At 42.4% G+C, this 19,685-nt stretch overlaps 1 protein-coding gene across 3 annotated transcripts in view; it reads left to right on the forward strand.

The window, feature by feature from the left end:
• PHF21A (PHD finger protein 21A) overlaps positions 1-19,685 on the forward strand; it is a 134,981-nt gene that overhangs the window by 105,625 nt on the left and 9,671 nt on the right. For all 3 annotated transcript variants that reach the window (XM_061998545.1, XM_061998547.1, XM_061998546.1), the window contains exons 6-14: positions 2,140-2,340; positions 6,067-6,321; positions 8,173-8,259; positions 10,053-10,349; positions 11,889-11,987; positions 13,645-13,696; positions 14,478-14,557; positions 15,510-15,570; positions 18,049-18,212. In XM_061998545.1, the coding sequence (XP_061854529.1) occupies positions 2,140-2,340; positions 6,067-6,321; positions 8,173-8,259; positions 10,053-10,349; positions 11,889-11,987; positions 13,645-13,696; positions 14,478-14,557; positions 15,510-15,570; positions 18,049-18,212 (1,296 nt within the window). The remainder of the gene's footprint in view (positions 1-2,139; positions 2,341-6,066; positions 6,322-8,172; positions 8,260-10,052; positions 10,350-11,888; positions 11,988-13,644; positions 13,697-14,477; positions 14,558-15,509; positions 15,571-18,048; positions 18,213-19,685) is intronic.

A 19,685-nucleotide genomic window follows, 5' to 3' on the forward strand; every position in this document is an offset into this window, starting at 1 on the left:
GAAGAGCATCATTATCAGTGAATTTCATACAGGCAGCTGTGGAAGACAAAAGCTCCCTTCCTGTTCATGTACAGTCATTCTTTAGCCTCCTGTGCAATACATGTGCAGTCCATTTTTTGGCAGGTATTCCATAGGCATGTTGCATTCTTTCCTTTCCTCCTTTGCTCCATTCTCCTCTCCTTCCCCTCGGGTTACGCTCTGGGAGTGTTTCTTCAGCTCTCCTGTCTGTTTGCTGACACGGCACTTTGGTTTGCATGTTAACGTGGTCAGTCTTCTCAGCAAGCAATTTCAAATGATTGTTCAGTATAGGTGTACAAACCAGCTGATAAACACAGACCCTTTAAACCTATGTAAAATATCTGAATCAGGAGAATGCCTCCTGTTATTTTCTCCTTGCTGTGGAAGGGAACAAACAATTTACAGCCTTAAGGCTTTGGCAGTGTTTAGCACGTCTCTGGATGCAGAGTAAAAATAGTTCCTTGACACTGCTGTCCATTGGCAGCTCCCTGAATTCTCAGTGAGGCTGGACCTGTGTTGCTCTTGTCAGAGCTGAGTGTGCATTACTGAGCATGCAGGGCTGTGGGGTCTGTAGAAGCCAGGCAGTCCTTCTGTACACCTCTGAGTCACTCAATTCAGTCTTTTGCAAAAAGACTGTCATGTGACCTCATGAAACAGAAGTGAAGTGGGCTTTTGTTGCTTCTCTTGTGTTTTATTTGGCTTTCTAAAGTTCCAGTTCTCACATCTGCCAATTTGGGACCCTGAGCCTTTTGTTCCCTTCTTCATGGCTAGAGGTGCACATTCAGTGCGTGAGGCACCGTGCAGTTTTATCTCGTCATAAGCAAGCTGCTCAGAATCCAAAGGCTACAGTGTGTCCACAAGAACCATGCAGAGAACAGATATTTCCTTAGCTCAGAATTTCATAATCCTCTTTGAAAGAAATTTGAGGTAAAAAAAAAAAAGTTTCAGTTGATTGTAAAAAGCTGGAATTGTTTGTTTGTTTGTTTGTTTGTTTGTTTTTCACCATCTCTCTGCCTTGTACTGTGCTTTAGTGCTGAGGCTTCACAACAAAAACACAAAGCATTTAATATTGTCAGAATGATTTGTTTTCCTTTCAGTGTAAGCTGCTTGGAGCAGCCCTCTGTCAGCACCTGGCTCTGACAGAGGTTTCCTGACCATTTCTGTTCCCACTAGAGCTTTCTCATTGAGCCCCTGTCACATCTGTTGACTTCATTGTCTTCTTCCAAAGCCAACCTTGTCGTATAACTGTTCTGGAGTATGTGCATGGTGTTGATCAAAGTGGCTTATCTAAACCTTTTCAAAGCTGTCCTAATTTGGGGGTGGTTGGAGTGTAGTAAAAATGTTGGCTTTATTGTGCCTTCAAAAGTTGAAAAAAGTCTGATGGTGCTTTCACCCTTGTCCACACTAAAGTATAACATGGACATAAACTGTGAAGTTATTACCCGTGTGCCAACATGTTATCTTATCCTGCAGGTCACCTTGTCTGCTCTTAAAGCTGTTGAGTTACTCTCTAAAAGATTCACAATGGCTACCAAGAGAAGAAACTTCTTTTTAAATGCTTTAAAACTTTCCTGGAAGCCATAATGTAACAGAAAGCCTTTCAGCTGGGAGAATAGATCCGTGCTGTTACCTTCCCATGTAGGCAGCCCTATCTGATTTTCTTTCAGGCACCAATAATATTGAAGAGAATGACCACACATCCAAGCCATTCCTCTTCCCCATTCTGCACTCACACTGTCTGTGTTTCCACTCAAGTTTCAATGCCTGGTACAAAATGACATCCCCGTTGCCTTGAGGTCAACCCCGAGCCTTCCGTCCGGAGTCTTTTTTCCTCACTGTTTAGGAATGATTCGTGTTTGAAGGAGTCAGAAACTTTGTGGTGGTTTGTGAATAGGCTGAGTTTGGGGTTTCTGCAAGGTCACTCAGCAGTACTTCTCTGTCACCTGGTGAGACACTGTGCCTGTTGGATAACCTCAATATTTAACAATCCAAAAAGAGGAATCCCACGATGCTTCTGAGCAGTTCTTTGTTTACGTGCAATTTTAGGTGGTATTATCCCCTCTAATATGTGCAGCTAAATGACTGACATCATTTCTGTTTATGTTTTTGTTTATCTGCTAGAAAAGAGTGGTGGAACAACTTCGAAAGAATTTGATAGTGAAGCAGGAACAGCCAGACAGTAAGTTTCAAATACAGCCATTGGCACAGTCAGAAAACAAACTACAGACGCCACAGCCGCAACCACTACAACAGCTACAGCAACATCACCATCAACAGCAGCAGCAGTCCACTGCACCCTCTCCAAACGTGATTGGATCACAGGTAAAAGTCTCTACAACCATTCTTTTCCTTGCTAAAGGTAAAGTTCACCAAAACTAAACAAAAAACATGAAAGAAAAGCGCAGAGAGAAAACTGAAGGCCTTCACTTACACCTGTTATTGTACCAGTATGAGTTTCTCCTTCTATGCATATGCAGGTGTGGGTCTTGTAGAGGCTTTTGTCTTCCTATCAGAGTGGAAAAAAACATATGCAGTGTTTATAATTCAAATCATGACCTCATAGAAAAGAAGGATCTTAAAAATAAATGAAAGTTTATCAAATGAACTTGTCTTCTCCAGAGGTGCATGAGTGATTGCCTATCCGTACCCAGTAGGTCTCAAGAAACAGTAAAGACTTTACACACACTGTATGAGGTGTATGGTTAAAATACTTCACCTCTAAAAGACTAACAGAGTGCCCACTGTGAACAAAAAGTAAGAAAACAATTCCCTCTTCTTTCTGCTTGATTCTTTTTAAACAGATGTTGGCTCATATCAATAGTGCTTAACTGAGTTTGCAGGGATTTGTCCACAAGTGTCCAATGTTAATTGCAAAGTTTGAGTTTTAGAAGGTAGTCTCTTTCTTGGGAATCACAGAATTATAAAATGGTGTGGGTTGGAAGGGACCTTAAAGATCCTCTGGTTCCAACCCTGCTGCCATGGGCAGGGAGACTCCCACACAAGACCAGATGGAAGGCACACTGAATTTCACTACACTATAGGATTAGAGACATGATCCCAGAACTCACCAGAGAAAGCGGTCTCCTTCTATTGAGAGGGCAAATCCAAGTTCAAATATTGAGATTTCCAGAAGGGTGCTAATAAAACAGCCAGGAAGTGCAGGGAGATATTATGTCAAGAGAAGTGTCTGTGAGGTCTTTTTTTCTGTCGATGCAATCGCAGCAGCTCACATTTAACTGCTTAGGCAGGTGACAGAATTCACCTGTGAAGTTCCCTTTGTGCACAACACAGTGAGTCACAACCATGGCTTTGACCCATTGTAATTCTTGTCTTCCCTTTTCCTGGAAGGAGAGGAGGGAGCAATGATTGGGCTGTTAGTTCTCTCATTAACTCAACGAGTTGGTTAGGATGCACTCTAAATCTCTCTTTGCGAGGCTTAGGGAGCTGTATTTTTGGGAGAAGAATTTTTGAAGGAGTGAAGCAAACTGAACTAAGGAAAAGACATTTCTGAGCAGCAACATCAATGGCAAAGCTAAAACAGAGGAAGGAAATATTACTGTCCTAACATATTTACAGGCAAACAGTGGGTCACTCTTTGCTGGGTCACTGCTCCCTGTTTTTTCAGTCAGGGAACATGACAGCAAAAGCAGTTTCATGTGTTTCTCCACATTCCACAGTTTGCATTAACTTCCAGGTCATCTCCTGGGTTGTAAAAAGTGAGGGTTTATTCAAAGTTAAAGAGCCCTCTAGTGAAACAGTCAAAAAACTGCTGCACCCTTCTGACTAACACTGATAACAGTTGTACTTGCAAAGTAATTACAAACAGAAAGACAGCTCTTCCTCTCATTTGGAGAAAATAAACCAGCTTTTATCCTTCAGATTCTTCTCTTTTTATTGATGTTGGTGGGATTCTGAGGTCACCTCACTTGCTTCTGTATGCATTTTGCATCTAAGATTGTTGTGCCTGTTTCCCCTCCAACTCTTTAAGCAAAGTCAGATATTTTGTCTCTAGAAAGTTGTTTGGTGCCTGCTTTTGTAAAGAATACATCTTTCAAGACTGTGCCAGTAAAGAGAATGCTTTAAAATGTTGTTTTCAGAGTAAATCAATTTAGGAATCAAGGTTTATGTACTGCCTTAATAGTGATATTTGAATATCCTTAGTATAGTCCAGTAAGAAGGGCTTTTAAAGTCTTCCTAAAGCACCAACCCTGCTAAGAGGTCATATTAGTGCCATGTTATGGTATGAAATAATACAGCCTTACCATGGATGCCACTTCAGTATGAACTCATGCACTGAAAGAGCTTTAGAATAACCCAGGTAATTAATGCTCAGCAAAGTAACAGGGGTATTCAAGCTCTGTCATCTGCTGTCTGAAACTATACTCTTAGTACTTACAGACCTGCTCAAACCCCTCGAAGGAATCACAGTCTTGTGTTACATGATTGATCCACTCTAAATGGTTATGGATGAACGTAATGCTCGTGCAAATCTGACATCTCATTGGAAAAGCTCAAACAGTGTTACAGCATTAGGGGAATGGAGCCTCTTGCTTTGGAGAAGGTGCAGCAGAGCTCTCTACGCCCTTGAATCTCAGTTAAAAAGTGAAGGGAATTGTTCCTACTGCAACAAGGAGAAGTTAATTACGTCTGGGTTTTGTGTAAGTGTATCAATTTGGAGAGGGAGTTGTCCTTTAATTTGGTGTTATGCAGTGCTTTATCTTTTTTCACACTTGTGTGTAATTAACAGTTTAAACATTATGAAATGAGAGGTGTGAAGGTAAACTGTGGTGTGGGTTCTTTTCAGGAAATAAAACAGGTGACAATTGCTGAAGAGTCCAACTGGAAATATGTTTCTATTATTTTATTAGAAATAAGAGAAAGGTCTTGTGTGATTAAGATCAAGCAGTTTAAATCAGGCATGTTCAGAACATGAAAAAGATTGCCTGATCTCTGCTCCTCCGTTTTCTCCTGTTGTAAAGCCTAATGCTGACATCGGGAGGGAACGGTGGTTATTTCGTACCGAGAACATTTGATTACACCAGGAACTGCTTTGAAGGTGCAGTGCCATTGGTACAGGGTGGTTTTTTTTAGACCAAAGAGAAAAGGAATAAGCTCTCTTGCCATTCTGTTGAGTGTCACTTGTCAGGAGTTTTCTGTGCACGTTGTGTTCTGGTTTAATATGGAGACTCTTCTGACTTGTTGCTTTTTGAATGGGATTCAGAATTGTCCATTTCCCTTAACATCTTAGAAGACTGTTTTAGAGCAAAACCGTGGGATTATAGTTGTTTTAACTTCATATTTTGTGGCCATAGTGTATTCAGGCATTTCAGACAAACTGTGGCATCAAGTGATTCAAACCCACAGGCCAAGAGCAATCCTATGTTCCAAAAGCAGCCCATTCCTCAGAAGTGAAACTTTATTGCCTGTAGCTGGACAGACTAACAGCCAGCACTTACACCTTCAGGGCAGCCCTACTCATAGTCTCAGGAAAGAAAATTGAGGGCCAAATAGCTCAATTCAAAACCTGAAATTTGGGATACCCAAAATCATAATTCATTTTTCTCTTAAAGAGACTAATTTGTGGAATTTTTTTTCCCTCTTCCCATGATTTTGAGGGTCTCTATGTAAAGTCTCCATTTGAAAAATGGAGTTTTGTCAGGTGAGAAGGTGAAAGCAGTTTGCTGGTGTCTTTCATAAACCTCCACCTTATAGGTTTGATACTGACAGTTCATGTTTGAAAGTGATGTGAAGCTGTAAAAGATCCCCAAATGTGCTGCTACTGCCAACACTCGATTGTCAGCTTCTGGGGAGTTGGTTTTGAATCCACTTGTAATGCTGCAGGTGATTAAAACAGACCCAGCTGGTGCCTCAGATCAGAACCCAGTTTTCAGAGACGGAAGGTAACGTGCTTGTCTGAACATTAGGTAGATAAGACTTTAAGGCTGCCTTTTCTTTCTCTTACTGTCTATTGTTTCTGACTAACCAACCCACGTCCTGTCTGATACAAAGTGTCTCTGTCTCTTACAGTGTATTTTCTGTTTCCCTTAGAAAACTGTAACTACAGCTTCTATGATCACCACTAAGACACTACCTCTCGTCTTGAAAGCAGCAACTGCGACCATGCCTGCCTCTGTTGTGGGTCAGAGACCTACCATTGCCATGGTTACTGCTATCAACAACAATCAGAAAGCAGTCCTCAGCACTGATGCGCAGAATGCACCAGTCAACCTCCAGACAACAAATAAGGTCACTGGGCCAGGAGCTGAGGCAGTCCAAATAGTGGCAAAAAACACAGTAACTTTGGTAAGCGTTTCATGTGTTTGCCCTGCAGATATGTGTGGGTTTGCTTTGCTACAGAGGGCTGTTGGGGGAAAAAAAAACACGCCAAAGGCAGGTATTTTGCACAGAAAGGAGAATGGTAGTGACATGTTGTGAGTCTTCACTAGCTGATGTTGTTAAGAGAAAAGCATTTACTGTCTACATGGGTTGTGATTACTCTTTTGCCTTATAAATGGGTGCTATCATCACCTCTGTGTAAAGTTTCCCCTGTTAGTAATCGTTAGTCATGGGGAAGTAACGAGTGTTTCACCCCCGCCTCATCTACGTGGCTCTGTTCTGTTTCTTTGGTGAAGGAGATGTCAGACTTTCTTCATTTGATCAGTTGATGTTTTCATCTTAGATTTTCTTTGGAGCCAATCTCTCTCGTTCCCTTTGCATGATGAGTTCTCTGGTGTTAGCCACATCACTACTGTGTCTTCCCTCCCCACTGTTTCATACACAGATACAGATCCTGCTTCTTCAAGCATAGGGTTTGGAAAGTGCTTTGATTACATCACACAGTCTTTTCCAGAACAGTTAGCCAACTAGAAACAAAAAGACTGATGTTTTAGAATTGGATTCTTCTTGTTCTAGAAACCAAGGCATTGTATAGAATGGCTCTGGAGACATTCAAACCCACCTGGACGAGTTCCTGTGTGACCTACTCTAGGTGGTCCTGCTCTGGCAGGAGAGTTGGACTGGATGAGCTTTCAAAGTCCCTTCCAACCTTTAAGATTCTGTGATTCTGTGTGATTCTATAGCATCATGACAGGGAAATTCTACTTCTGGACTAAAGGCTAAGGCTTCACTAAATATAAGTCCAATTTATCTTTATTAATCAATACAGTTTAATAGTGCAGATGGAAGTAATTTTGCCTCCCAGTGAAGCATATGTTAGCAATCAGAAAAGAGAAGACTATTTGAGTGGAGTTTTTTCCTACTGTTCTCTTTCCCCATGTTGTCCCTCACGCCACTCTCATCTGTCCTTTGTGTCTGTGCTTCATTTCTTTGCTGAATAACTTGAGTTTGGCGAGTGGGATTCTGGTTTGGTAATAGTCCACCATTTCTGTTTCTGTAGCAAATTTGTCAGAATACTTTTCCAAGCCTTGATTAATGGTTTTAAGGCCTTTTTGAGGTAAATTGCAGTCTTACACGGGCAGACAGAAGCACAGGAGGGTGGACACTACCATGGGCATGAATTTCAGAGGATGTTGCCGAGTTCTCAGCTTAGGGTAACTAGCAGTGCTCTTCAGAAGTTAGTCACATGGCAGCTCCATCCAACTGATTTCACTTAGGGAAATACTTAGGATGCCTTAAAATCAGAGCTTCATTGTTTCAAGTGAAGAGCCTCCTTCTGAAAATCTCAAATTGGAGCATTTAGAGCCCTTTCACAGGGTCACTAACTTTGCTAAAGGAGTTGTAACTCCCAGATCGTTCCTACTTGTATGAGATGCTCTTTCATTCTTCTGGATGCCATTCATTATGAAGGGACAATGGTTTGTGTAGCTGGATATTGGGCTGTTATTATTTTCTGTCTGTTGTAAAGCCAATTACTGACTATTAAAACCACTAGGAGTTTTCATTTTCTTCAAATGAAATGGTTTTAGCTTGCAGAGCACAGCACAGTTGAACTGAAAGGAAAGATACCTTCAGTTTATGAAGCAAGGTGTGGAGGAACTGGAAAGTAAGAGTAGCACTCTCTGATGAGAAACCTGTGACTATGAGAAATGATTTACAGGGTGGAAAACCAGGTCTGAAAATACGTGCAGGATGTTGATTTTGGTGAACAGCTTCCAAGCTATTTTCCTTTTACTGAACTCTCTTTTGTCCTTGTAGCAGGTTCAGGCTACCCCTCAGCCCATAAAAGTGCCGCAGTTCATCCCTCCTCCCAGACTTACTCCTCGTCCCAATTTTCTTCCACAGGTGAGTGTACAAAGAATAAGCAATACAAGAAGGAACTTAATTAGAGCATAGACAGGAGATACTTCCTGTGAACACTATTTTTGTAAGTCTTTATTGGTGACCTGGTGGAGGAGACAATTCATCCTCAAAAGGTTTGCAGATGATGGCAAATTTGAGAGTGCTGTCCTGTGGGCAGTGCTGACATTCAGAGAGCCCAGGAGAGGACAGAGGAACGGGCCAGCAGGAATCTCTTGAGCTTCACACAGAAAAAAGATGAAGTGTTGAACCTGGAATGGACAGGAATATATGATCTGCAAGGGGAGACTGGGGGATCTAGGCTTGTTCAGCTTGGAGAAGAGGTTATGGAAGCACCCTAACAGCAGCCTGATTTCCAATATCAACAAGGAGATGAACAAGAAGATAGAGACGTAGGTGCTTGGCAGGAGAATTATAGGCAATGATCATAAATTGGATCAGGGAAGGTTTAGTCTGCCTGTAAGGAAACAATTCTCTCATTGAGGACAATTAGGAGTGGAAGAGGCTTCCCAGGGACATTGTGGAAGCTCTGTCCTTGGGCTTTTACAAGACCTATCCCGACAAAGCCTTGAGCAACTTGCTCTGCATTTAGTCTGATCCACAGAAGTGTGTGTGATGATGATACATCATCCTATTTGCATCAAATGAAATGAACCCATGGAACAGGTATCAGCAAAATCAAGGCATCACCCAAGGCCTTAAATTGCTCTACTTGTTGTTTGCTGCTCATGGAGTAATGAGATGTCTGTAGGTTGTTCCCAAGTATTTCTGTATTGCAGCAGAGAGGGGCCTCTCTTTGCAGTTGGGTGGTAGAACTTAAGGTTTACTCTTTTCATGGTTTGGAAAGACACAGATTGCTGCTTCATGTAAGAAAACATCTTGGAGGAACTGTTTAATTTGTAAGAGGTACATGGTGCTTTGAGTAGAAGTCTTAAGTCTTTTACAAAAGGAAGAAGGGAAGTGTAGGCTGGCATCTGATTAAGATTTGGGGATGGTTAGATCTGTTGCAATGTGACCTAGTTTCCCCGTGATAAAAATGTATCATGATATTATTATAAGAGTGGATAGGACAATAGGAATCAAATAAGGAAAAAGACTTTCTTTTCAGAGTAATGTATTCTACTTCTGTACTCTGTACTTATGTGATAAGTACAAACTTAACAATGGGCAAGAAATAAGCAAGTACTGGTGGAGGAGTATTGGAAGATTCCTGTGGGTCTCTCTTGTGAGAGGAGAAAAGAGTAATGACTGCATTTACCTGTAGACTTTAGCACCTTCAATGAGGGGTTAATGTATAATCTTGACAATTTGTTTTACTTAGCAAGACTGGTTGTGCAGGTGTCTAAATAATATAGGGAGTTGACAAAGGCAACAGGGATTTGCCGAGAAATGTGATTATTTCTTTCAGAGCGTAATCGACTGCTCAGGATAAAACCCTGAGACACACTTTGAACATGAGAGCCTCAGCTGTGCCTGGAAATACTGCATTCATTTCTCTTTTTTTTTTTGTCTTGCCAAGCAAGTGTGTTGATTTAGATACAGATAAACTTGCAATATAGGTGTCTGTGCATCCAAAATACTGTTTGAGGGTTGAAAACCACATATGGAAACGTTATGGATAGGTTTTATGCAAGTAGGTTTGACAATGTGGCTAAGCATACTTAGGACACTGTGCTAAAAATTACACACTTTAAAAAAAAATCAGGCTGAAATGAAAGTTAAAAAGTTGATCTGAAATACTGAATTTTGAATCTCTCCTTTTTTCTTCCTCTTTCTAGGTTCGACCTAAACCAGTTGCCCAGAATAACATTCCTATCGCCCCAGCACCTCCCCCAATGCTTGCAGCTCCTCAACTTATTCAGAGGCCTGTGATGTTGACAACAAAGTTCACACCCACCTCTTTACCCAACTCTCAGAACTCCATCCATCCAGTTCGTGTAGTTAACGGGCAAACAGCAACCATAGCCAAAACGTTCCCTATGGCACAGCTCACCAGCATCGTGATAGCAGCACCGGGTACCAGGCTCGCTGGGCCTCAGACTGTACAGATCAGCAAACCAAACATTGAAAAGCAGGTACAGATCAGTTTCACATTCCACCAACATCACCAATCATGGAAAGACTTGTAACTCTTGGGGTAGAAGTTACCATTTCCTTTAATTCGGGCCGTTGGAGTCTTTCTCTCATGCTTCAGTGTTTTGATGCTCCCCCTACTGTCAGAACGTCAGTAGTTTTAGAGGCATCTACATGGCACAGCTGTCCAAGAGAGACTGGGAAAACACTTTGTGTCTTTCTGTTTTTCAAAGAGTGGCTACGTGAAAGGCAAAAATTGCCCAAAGGGGTTTTTAAGACAGTAAATGTAGCCATTTCCTTCCTTCATCTTGCAGTCTTGTGTTTGGAAGCAAAATAGTCTTCCTCAGCTTCTGAAGGGTGGTATTTCCCTGATAGTGACTACAATGGGTTGACTGAGTGGAAAGGAGACACTCAGAGAATTCTGAATGTTTTAAAGTCTCTCTTCAGCAAAGGCTTTTATAAAATAAACCATGACTTTAGTCTGTGGGGATTGCAACTGAGAGTCCTTGCTGTTCAGTTCAAGTAAAGCAGCCTTCTGTTTCAGCTTTAACCCTTTTCTGTATTACATGTTAGTGTAACATTGTAGAGTATAAAATACATTACCTATGATGTGTTTATGTGATTTATATAAACAATTGTGGTATATATTTCACAACTCTTTCATGTGCCTTGAAGTTACTTTCTGCTTTTGAAGTCAACCCATGGAGGCTGTGGAAGTCATGCATGAAAGAGATAGAATTAAGAATTCTCATGAGTAGGTTCTTGCACACCTCAAGGCTGCTCCACAAGTCACTCAGCAGTTTGTGCCCCTTTTCCTATGTTTGGAAGTTGTACTTGCACAATACTCTACTTTTTGATGCCTATACCTTTTGATTTCAGCAACATAGCTCTTTGTATCATCACTGGCAATTCAGCTCTTGAAAAACACACAGAAGATTGGTGGTGGTGGCAGGAATTTGTACCTTTTCTCCATATGATAAAGGGGAGAAGTGTGTCTCTCTGTAGCTTACCCCACTCAGTTTGTAGCCTTCACAGCTGTGCCATTGGCTGAGGGTTTGTGGGACCACTGCATAAGATAATAACATCATGAAAGAAGAGAGCTTCTGAACCATCTGAGGTGTTAGGAGTCAGGGAGAATCAGCTTTTGAGCCACTTGTAATTCTGTGAAGACTGAGGAGTGAGAAGTACAAACTGCCTAGGCCATGCAGAAGGGCTTCTACCTGGAAGCTTTCCATGGGATGCCTTTTCTTTCCTGTTAGTTTTCCCACGCCATATGGTGATTTCTGTAATGGAGTTAACTCTTAAGATGACCTTTGCTGCTTGCATGGCTGTGTGGGTTAGTGGGATGGTGGTAAGGCTGTTTCATCCTTTGTGAAAGGAGAACACTTCACATTCCTCTTGCATCATTCCCCAAATAAATCTTCGTTAGTACACTGACAGCTTTAAATTGTTTTTCCTCCTGCAAAAGTATTTGGTCTTGTTTTGTCAGTCAAAGCAAAAAGTCATTCTTAGCACTGAGTGAAACACTTGTTTCTTTTCAGACTATTAAACCACACGTGGAAGCAGAAGAGAAGCAAACAGAAAGTCGTACAGTTACTCCACCTGCTGCACCGAAGCCAAAACGAGAAGAGAACCCACAGGTAGCAAAACACACCCAGAGCTTGCTTTTAAGAAAAAAAACAAGAATCACCTTCTCATTGTCCAGAAAACATTTCCCCCTCCTCTCTTCCCTCGAGACTCCTTAACTGTAGCACTCCATGCATTGCTGCAGGACAGCAGTAATTGATAAAGCTACAGAATAAGAAATCTCCATAAATCTAAATCATTGAATTTTCAGTCCTGGAGTGCATTTGACTTCTGAGCCTTTTGTAAGTTAGATCATAATTTCCCTCTGATAGTTCCTTCAACCAGGAGGTTTAGATTACACTGTTGATTTCCATTCCTTTGAGGTTTTAGACTTCTGGAGTTATTTTTAACGCTGGAGAAATGTCTTTATTTTGCTTTATTTCGGCTCCCAGGAGCAAGATGAGAAGAGTCATGTATGTTCACATTCTGCCTGAGTTTTATTCCAGTTTATAGGTCCAGTTGGTTTGGTGGGGGAAACTATTTCACTGTGAGATGAGGGAGCCCTGGCACAGGCTGCCCAGAGGGGTTGTGGAGGCTCCTTCCTTGGAGGTCTTCAAGACCCACCTGGACACGTTCCTGTGTGACCTGCTCTAGGTGACCCTGCTTCTGCAGGGGGGCTGGACTAGATGATCTCTAAAGGTCCCTTCCAACCCCTACCATTCTATGATTCTAAGAGTGGCCAGCATGGCTATTTCTTCAAGCCTTTCTGCCATGCAGAGCTTTACAACTGATTCCAGCTAAATGCTCTACCACATTTATTTCTGTGGATGGATTCAGATTGACTGCCCTGTGAGCATTAACTGTTGTCAGTACAAACTCCAATTTTTACGTGTCTGGGCCCTTCCTGTGTTAAAATTAGGATCCTTTAAGCAAGCCATGGCCCTTATGGAATGGCAAATGTAAACCAGAGTTGCTCCTCGTAGTTGTTCCAATATCTGGAGAGTGAGCTTCATTCAAATAGCAGCATTTTGCTGGTGATTGAACTGTGTTGGTATTGAGTAGGAGCCAATCACATAGTCATGGAAGTAAAGAAACTGCTCCTCGTAGTTGTTCCAATATCTGGAGAGTGAGCTTCATTCAAATAGCAGCATTTTGCTGGTGATTGAACTGTGTTGGTATTGAGTAGGAGCCAATCACATAGTCATGGAAGTAAAGAAACTGCTTGCTTCTTCCCAGCTCTGCTGAGTCTGTGATCACAAGCAACTGACATTTCCCCATAACTCAGCCTAAGTTCTCATCCAGAAAATGGGACTGTTTTCTGTCCCCTGGAAAGCAGTTTGAACAAAGAGTGATTTGTAGAAACAAAGTATTACCAATAACATATTTGTTGCTTATTTATCTGCTAACAGGCATTAAAGGGCTTAAGTGACACAACTCATCTTAATGGTGGGACTTGAAATCCCAGAATGGTGGGAGTTGGAAGGGAGCTCCATAACTCATCCAGCCCAAGCCCCTGCTAAAGCAGGTTCCCCTCCAGCAGCTCACACAGGAACATGTCCACGTGGGTTTGGAAACCCCCAGAGCAGGAGCCTCCACACCCTCCCTGGGCAGCCTGGGCCAGGGCTCCCTCACCTCAGCACCAAACAAGTTTCTCCTTGTATTTAAGTGGAACTTCCTGTGTTCCAGCTGATGTGCATTACTTGTCATGGTCTTTTCTTCTCTCCCACACAGAAACTTGCCTTCATGGTGTCTCTGGGACTAGTTACTCATGACCATCTGGAAGGTAGGAAAAATGTCTTAAGCTGGTTCTTGATCTCTTAGTTTTCTGGCCATCCTGACTTCAAAGCACAGGTCCAAAATATTTCTGTATTAAATGCATCTTTTTCTTGCACAAAAGTGCATCTAGAGTGTATTCTTGATCTAACTTAGTTTGTTGTGCATACTTCTTTATTCCTCTTACTGCATTAAAACAAAGCAGTTGCTTATGCAGTGGAGGTCAGTGATTGGCAAGAAAGTGTATGCACCGATGAGAGGAAAGAAATGCATGACAGCCTCATTGCTTTCTGGACAACCCCTGGATCTGCAAAGTTGGATAATTTTACTGTTGGATTTTTCCTTTGTTTCATTGTTTCATAGGGCTGAAATCTGTAGTGAATGAGTTGATGGATTACAACTGGGTTTATAACTGAAACACCTTAATCCTGTACAGTGAAATACAGCCTAACCTTTCAGTAGCTTGCACTGTATTTCCTTGTAGTATCAAAAAGGTTACCAGAGGCTTTTCATTTTAAATCCCAATTACCTTGAGTTTAAAAAGTCATGGAGTACTTCTCAAGAACATACTTGACAATCATTTCATTAGGTAGCTGAGCACTGGATTTGTATTCCTCGTCAGTTCTTGGGTTTCATACCTTCAGATACCGTAACAAAGTTGCCTGTATTCCACACAACTGGTGTTGTCTAGAAATCTTCCAGCTCCCCTCACGTGCAAACTGACTTCTGAAGACTTTTATACAGTGTCCTGAGACCCATTGTTTCCTAACCTGGATGCTTTGTTTTACAAGAAATCCAAAGTAAGCGACAAGAGAGGAAAAGAAGAACAACAGCAAATCCAGTGTACAGCGGCGCTGTCTTTGAGCCTGAGGTAGGAATTTCTTTGCTGGGGGCAGTGGATGTATTCATTCTGAGCTTGTGTGTCTTTCTGCCATGTTGCTACCTCCTAAGCTATCTTAGCCCTAACTAGACAGGCAAGCTGTCATTTACAGTTCAAAAGGCCATATGACCCTCAGATTGTTAAGTAGTAAATATGTTGGGATGTTCTGGTCTGTCCTTTTCCTCTGACACTCAATGGGAGTGTTAGTCTTACCATTGAGTCAGCTGGTGCATCTACCTGAAGCAGTCACAGAATCACAGAGTGGTGGGGGCTGGAAGGGAGCTCCAGAGCTCATTCAGCCCAAGACCCTGCTAAAGCAGGTTCCCCTCCATCAGATCACACAGGAACGTGTCCAGGTGGGTTTGGAGACCTCCAGAGAAGGAGTCTCCACACCCTCCCTGGGCAGCCTGGACCAGGGCTCCCTCACCCTCACAGTAAAGATGATTTTCCTTAAGTTTATGTGGAACTTTTTGTGCTCCAGCTTATGTCCACTACCCCTTGCTCTATCACTGGATACTACAACTGTGTTGCCCCATCCTCTTAACATACCCATTTAAATACTTGTAAGTGTTGATGTGATTCCCCCTCAGTCTCCTCTTCTCCAAACTGAACAGCCCCAGGTCCTGTAGCCTTCCCTCATAAGGAAGATGCTCCAGCCCCCTGCTCATCTTGGTGTCCCTGCTCTGGCCTCTCTCCAGCACTTCCCTGTCCCTCTTGAGCTGGGGAGCCCAGAACTGGACACAGGACTCCAGATGAGGCCTCACCAGGGCAGAGTAGAGGGGGACGAGAAACAGTGTAAAAATGCAGAAACCTTTCTGAAGCTGTGCTCCAGCACACAGGACAGCCAGTAATCTCACTCAGCGCTGCTGTGCTGTTCCTCAGCTACTGCATATAGTCATTGCCAAAAATGTTAGCCAACAAAACTTGATGTTCTTCCCTGCAGCGCAAGAAGAGCGCGGTCACGTACCTGAACAGCACAATGCATCCCGGGACACGTAAAAGAGGTGAGGTACACTTACACCTATCTCCCTGCTGTATGCCTCTTGCTCCATCCATGCATTTGGAGTTGACTGGAAGAGCAAAACAAAAGGAGGGCTCTGCAATACTTCATTTGTCCAGTAAATTTCCATGGTAGGCAAAGATGGTGACGTGTAGGGATTAGCACATCAGGTTTGATTAGGTAGCTCAGGGTTTCATTTCAGTTTCACTCTCCAGAAAAGCAATAAAATAGAATAGATAGAGCAAAGTGAAAGGTGAGATGTTTGAACATCATTTAGTGCTATAAAGCTGCTGTCAAGATCCTCTTGTTAATAACTAAATTGTATTGTTGCTGTCAAGAAGAAGGTGGTTATGGAAGAAGTGTCTGTGCCCTGAATAGGGGAGGAAACTTAGTATAACAAAAGCCTTGCTCCCCACTGGGAGTAGAGAGGGGTCCTTCAAAAGAGTTTATCTTGAGCAAGAAAGGCTATCGTGCTCATAGCTCATACTGAGCACTTTCCTGCAACCAGAGTGCCACTTGCCCTCAAATGAGAGGTGATCTTTCATATTAGGTGTGTGTAGGTATTGTTCACTAGAAATCCTTCTGTAGAACAGATGACATTTTGAGACTTAGATTATGGTGAAACCGGTGCATCAGAAGAGCATGGGAGAGAACGTGGTAGCATCTTCTGTGCATGGCAGCAGATACATATGTGTAGGACAATCTTTCCCTGATTTTTGGTGGGCTTTTTGCAGTCCTTAAAGACTCATAACACCTTCTCTACTCCTGAGTTTACTGCCTAAACCAAAAACTTACCAGAATGAAAAAGACCCCGCAGTTTTACCTAGCACTGATGAGTGCTTTTGGGTTTGAGGCTGCAAGATGAACTGTTCCTTTGACAAGTGCTCTCCTTGATGGGCCTCTTCAGTCCTGCAGGCAATGTGGCAAAGCTGACACTTCTGCAGCTAAGCTGTTTCTAAATAAAATACATCAGTCTTTCCTGCCATCCCCTAATCACATTAAACCTGTTGTTTCGAATGACATTACGTAGATTTGATGGGGAGAGGGTTTTGCATTTTACTCTGTGGATAAGTAAATGTTCCTCCTTCTAGTAATGACTTCTTAATTCTATTTTATAACTCATTGTGAACAATTACTCTATCGATGAAAACGATTGCATGCTGTTGTACCTGACACTCTCTCAGCCTGTTTTTGCACACTGATGGCTATTATACTCTCTTTTTCCCCACCCCCTCCTCACACCCTGTTGGGAGCCTGTTCCTTGCATCAGCACCAAATCAGTGGCACACGTTTGGAATTGACAGAAGAGCTGGATGGATACACTTGTTTTGTGATTTAGTGTGGCAATATATTAGGTGGGGGGGAGGAAAGCTTATGCAAGCATGTGCCCTTGAGAGCTTTAGTTTAATTCTAGATGGTGCTGAGCATATCAGAAATTTCAGCCATGGACATCACTATCAGAAATCTGTTTCCAAGGACATCCTTAGTTCTGGAACGAATCCAGACCTTAAATGCAAGGTTCAGTATGCTAATAGGTATAGGCTGTCAATCTGTAAACAGATCTGGGGAATTATTCCTAGATCCTAACTCCTTTGTGTTTACACATCCATAAACTGCCCTGGAGAAGGGAGGCTTAAATGATAGCTACATACTGGATTTGTTGCATCTTGCTTTGCATACCCAATGTTATGGAAGTTGTTACAAACACATTGTGCACTTCTGGTGGTCTAGAGGAGCACACAGCAGTTGTGCAGAGTCCAACATACCTGTCTGAGAGAGTCTAGGAAAGACTTGGCGGGGGGGATACAGTGGAAGACCAGTGGTAGGTTACAACTGGTAGTGCTGGTATTATGGGTCACACAACAGGACCTGTCCCTGAGGTAGCCCAAGTTTAAAAATGGGCCTGTAGGATAGAAAGTGCTGATCTGTGGGTGAGTGGGTTTAAAAAAGGGGGAGGAAAAGGAAGGGGAGGGCTGGTGAGTGTTGGCCTCTGATAAAGGACTTAACCTTTGTGTAGATTTTCGCTGGCACTAGAAAGATAGGGAGGTGTGAGGTAGGAGTAGAAAGGATTTAATAGTAGTTATTGTAGCCCCTCTGTAGCTTTGATGCCAACGTGTTTCCTCTCAAATCTGAACAGCCTCATTTCTAGGAGTGCCAAGTGTCCCCATGCTGCTTTTTGTGGGTGTGATTCTTTGCCCTTCTCCAGAGCCTTATTTCTGTTTCCTTCTGAAATACATCTTTTAAATGTTCTTTCCTTGCCAAATTCTGCTTAGAAGTTTTCTAAAACAAAAGTTTGAATCTTTGCTTCTGTCCTTTCACTTGTAACCTTTGTATTAACTTCCTATCTGTCCCACATCATTTCCTTTTCCACGCTAGCCAATGAGGACCACTGGCCAAAGGTATGTAAGATCATTTTTTTTTCCTTCTTTCTTTTTTTTTTCCTCTTTTTTTTTGTTTTGTGTTCCCTGTTGTTAACATGTAGGTCGTCCACCTAAATACAACACGGTGCTGGGGTTTGGGGCTTTGACCCCCACGTCCCCTCTGTCCGGTTATCCTGACTCCCCCGAAAATGAAAAGACAGAGACCACATTTACTTTCCCTGCAGCTGTTCAGCCTGTGTCCCTGCCTAGCCCCAGCTCCACAGACGTAAGTAACTCTTGGGAAGGGGGTTACTTTTAGAAAGAGATGCAGACAACAGCCACGAGACAAAATGTTTACAGGGTTTTGTTTCTTCAGGCTCACTCCTTGTTTGTCCTCATTCAGTGCAGTGAAACTATCCAGCATTCTTTTAGCACCCTTCCTATTTTTTTTCCTCCTGCACCTATGTTCTCCTCCTATGGAGGTTTTATTTACCCTGGGTTCAAACATTGGGAGGCATCAGGCATGCTAGATGAGCTCATTTCCTTTGCAGGGTGCCTGAGATCTTGTCTGACTGAATTGAGTCTGTCATCTGTGAAAAAGGGGGAAGGGGAGAATGAAAAGTATTACTTCCAGACCATAATAACCAAAAGTTGTGGTGTTTGTGTAATGAGAGGAGGAGGGAAACCTCTTGGGTTGCACAGGAGAAGATTTGCAGCACTGGTTTGGCAGTTGTGGTGTAGTGATGTAGCTAAATAACGTGCAGTCAGGTCACAAAATCTGCCTCTGGTCCAATCTGGGTCGTATTGTTATCATTTCAGAAGAAACAATTCAATTTAACTTCTAAGATAAGATTTGCTCCTCAAAGCACAACTTTCCTGAGAACTCTCCAGTTATTTCATTGTTTCTGTTTGATGATGAAAAACATCCAGGGTCATGCACAAACTGGAGAAGATAAGCAGTGTGGGAAGAGTCGGACTGTGTAGGCCCAAAATGACACCATGAAGGGCCTGTACAGTTTGTCTGAAAGTGTGGCTGTTCAGTATGTGTGAAACAACTCATTGCACAAAAATTCTTGTAGTGTTCCAGTAAAGTACTTGCATCTTAATGACTAGTACTTAGTGGGCACACTTTAAAAATAAGAAGGTGCTTGCTTTATTTCTTTACACCACCCCTGCAAATTCCTTTTGCAGTCTGAGTCAGAGAGGTCTCTCTGGGTTGCTTTTCTTTTTAAACGTAATATCACATATAATTGAGGCCCAACCATTTGAAATGACCTTTCAGAAAGAGTTGGGACACTTTCTTTTCATCTGTGCAGCTGCATCACTGTAAATACATTGAGAGACCAACCATACAGGCCACATAAAATAGGAAATAGAAGCCAGCTTCTTGCCTCTGAACTGTTTGTGTTCTCGCAGAGGTGACAGGAACAGAAATAGTACAAGTGTGTCTGAGTCACTGAAATAAATAGATGCAGTTCTGATCATCAAGGAACATGTATGTGAAATTAAAAGGTTCCCTTTTATATAGTCATTTTTGAGAGCAGAATAGCACTTAACACTAAGAACCCTTTCCTGACAGCCAAATGAATGGGACTGTGGAACAGCCCCTCAGGGAGAAGGTGGAGCACCTTTATCTTTGGTGACTTTTTAAAAGCCAGCAGTCCAGACAAGTAGCAGATGTGCTGGAGAGCACATTCTTTACATTGGCCCCAAGAGAAGGACTGGATAACGTGGTGGGAGTCTTTTCCTTCTCTGATAT

Source organism: Colius striatus, chromosome 6 (assembly GCF_028858725.1).
Source record: "Colius striatus isolate bColStr4 chromosome 6, bColStr4.1.hap1, whole genome shotgun sequence".
In the NCBI taxonomy this organism is placed as follows: domain Eukaryota; kingdom Metazoa; phylum Chordata; class Aves; order Coliiformes; family Coliidae; genus Colius; species Colius striatus.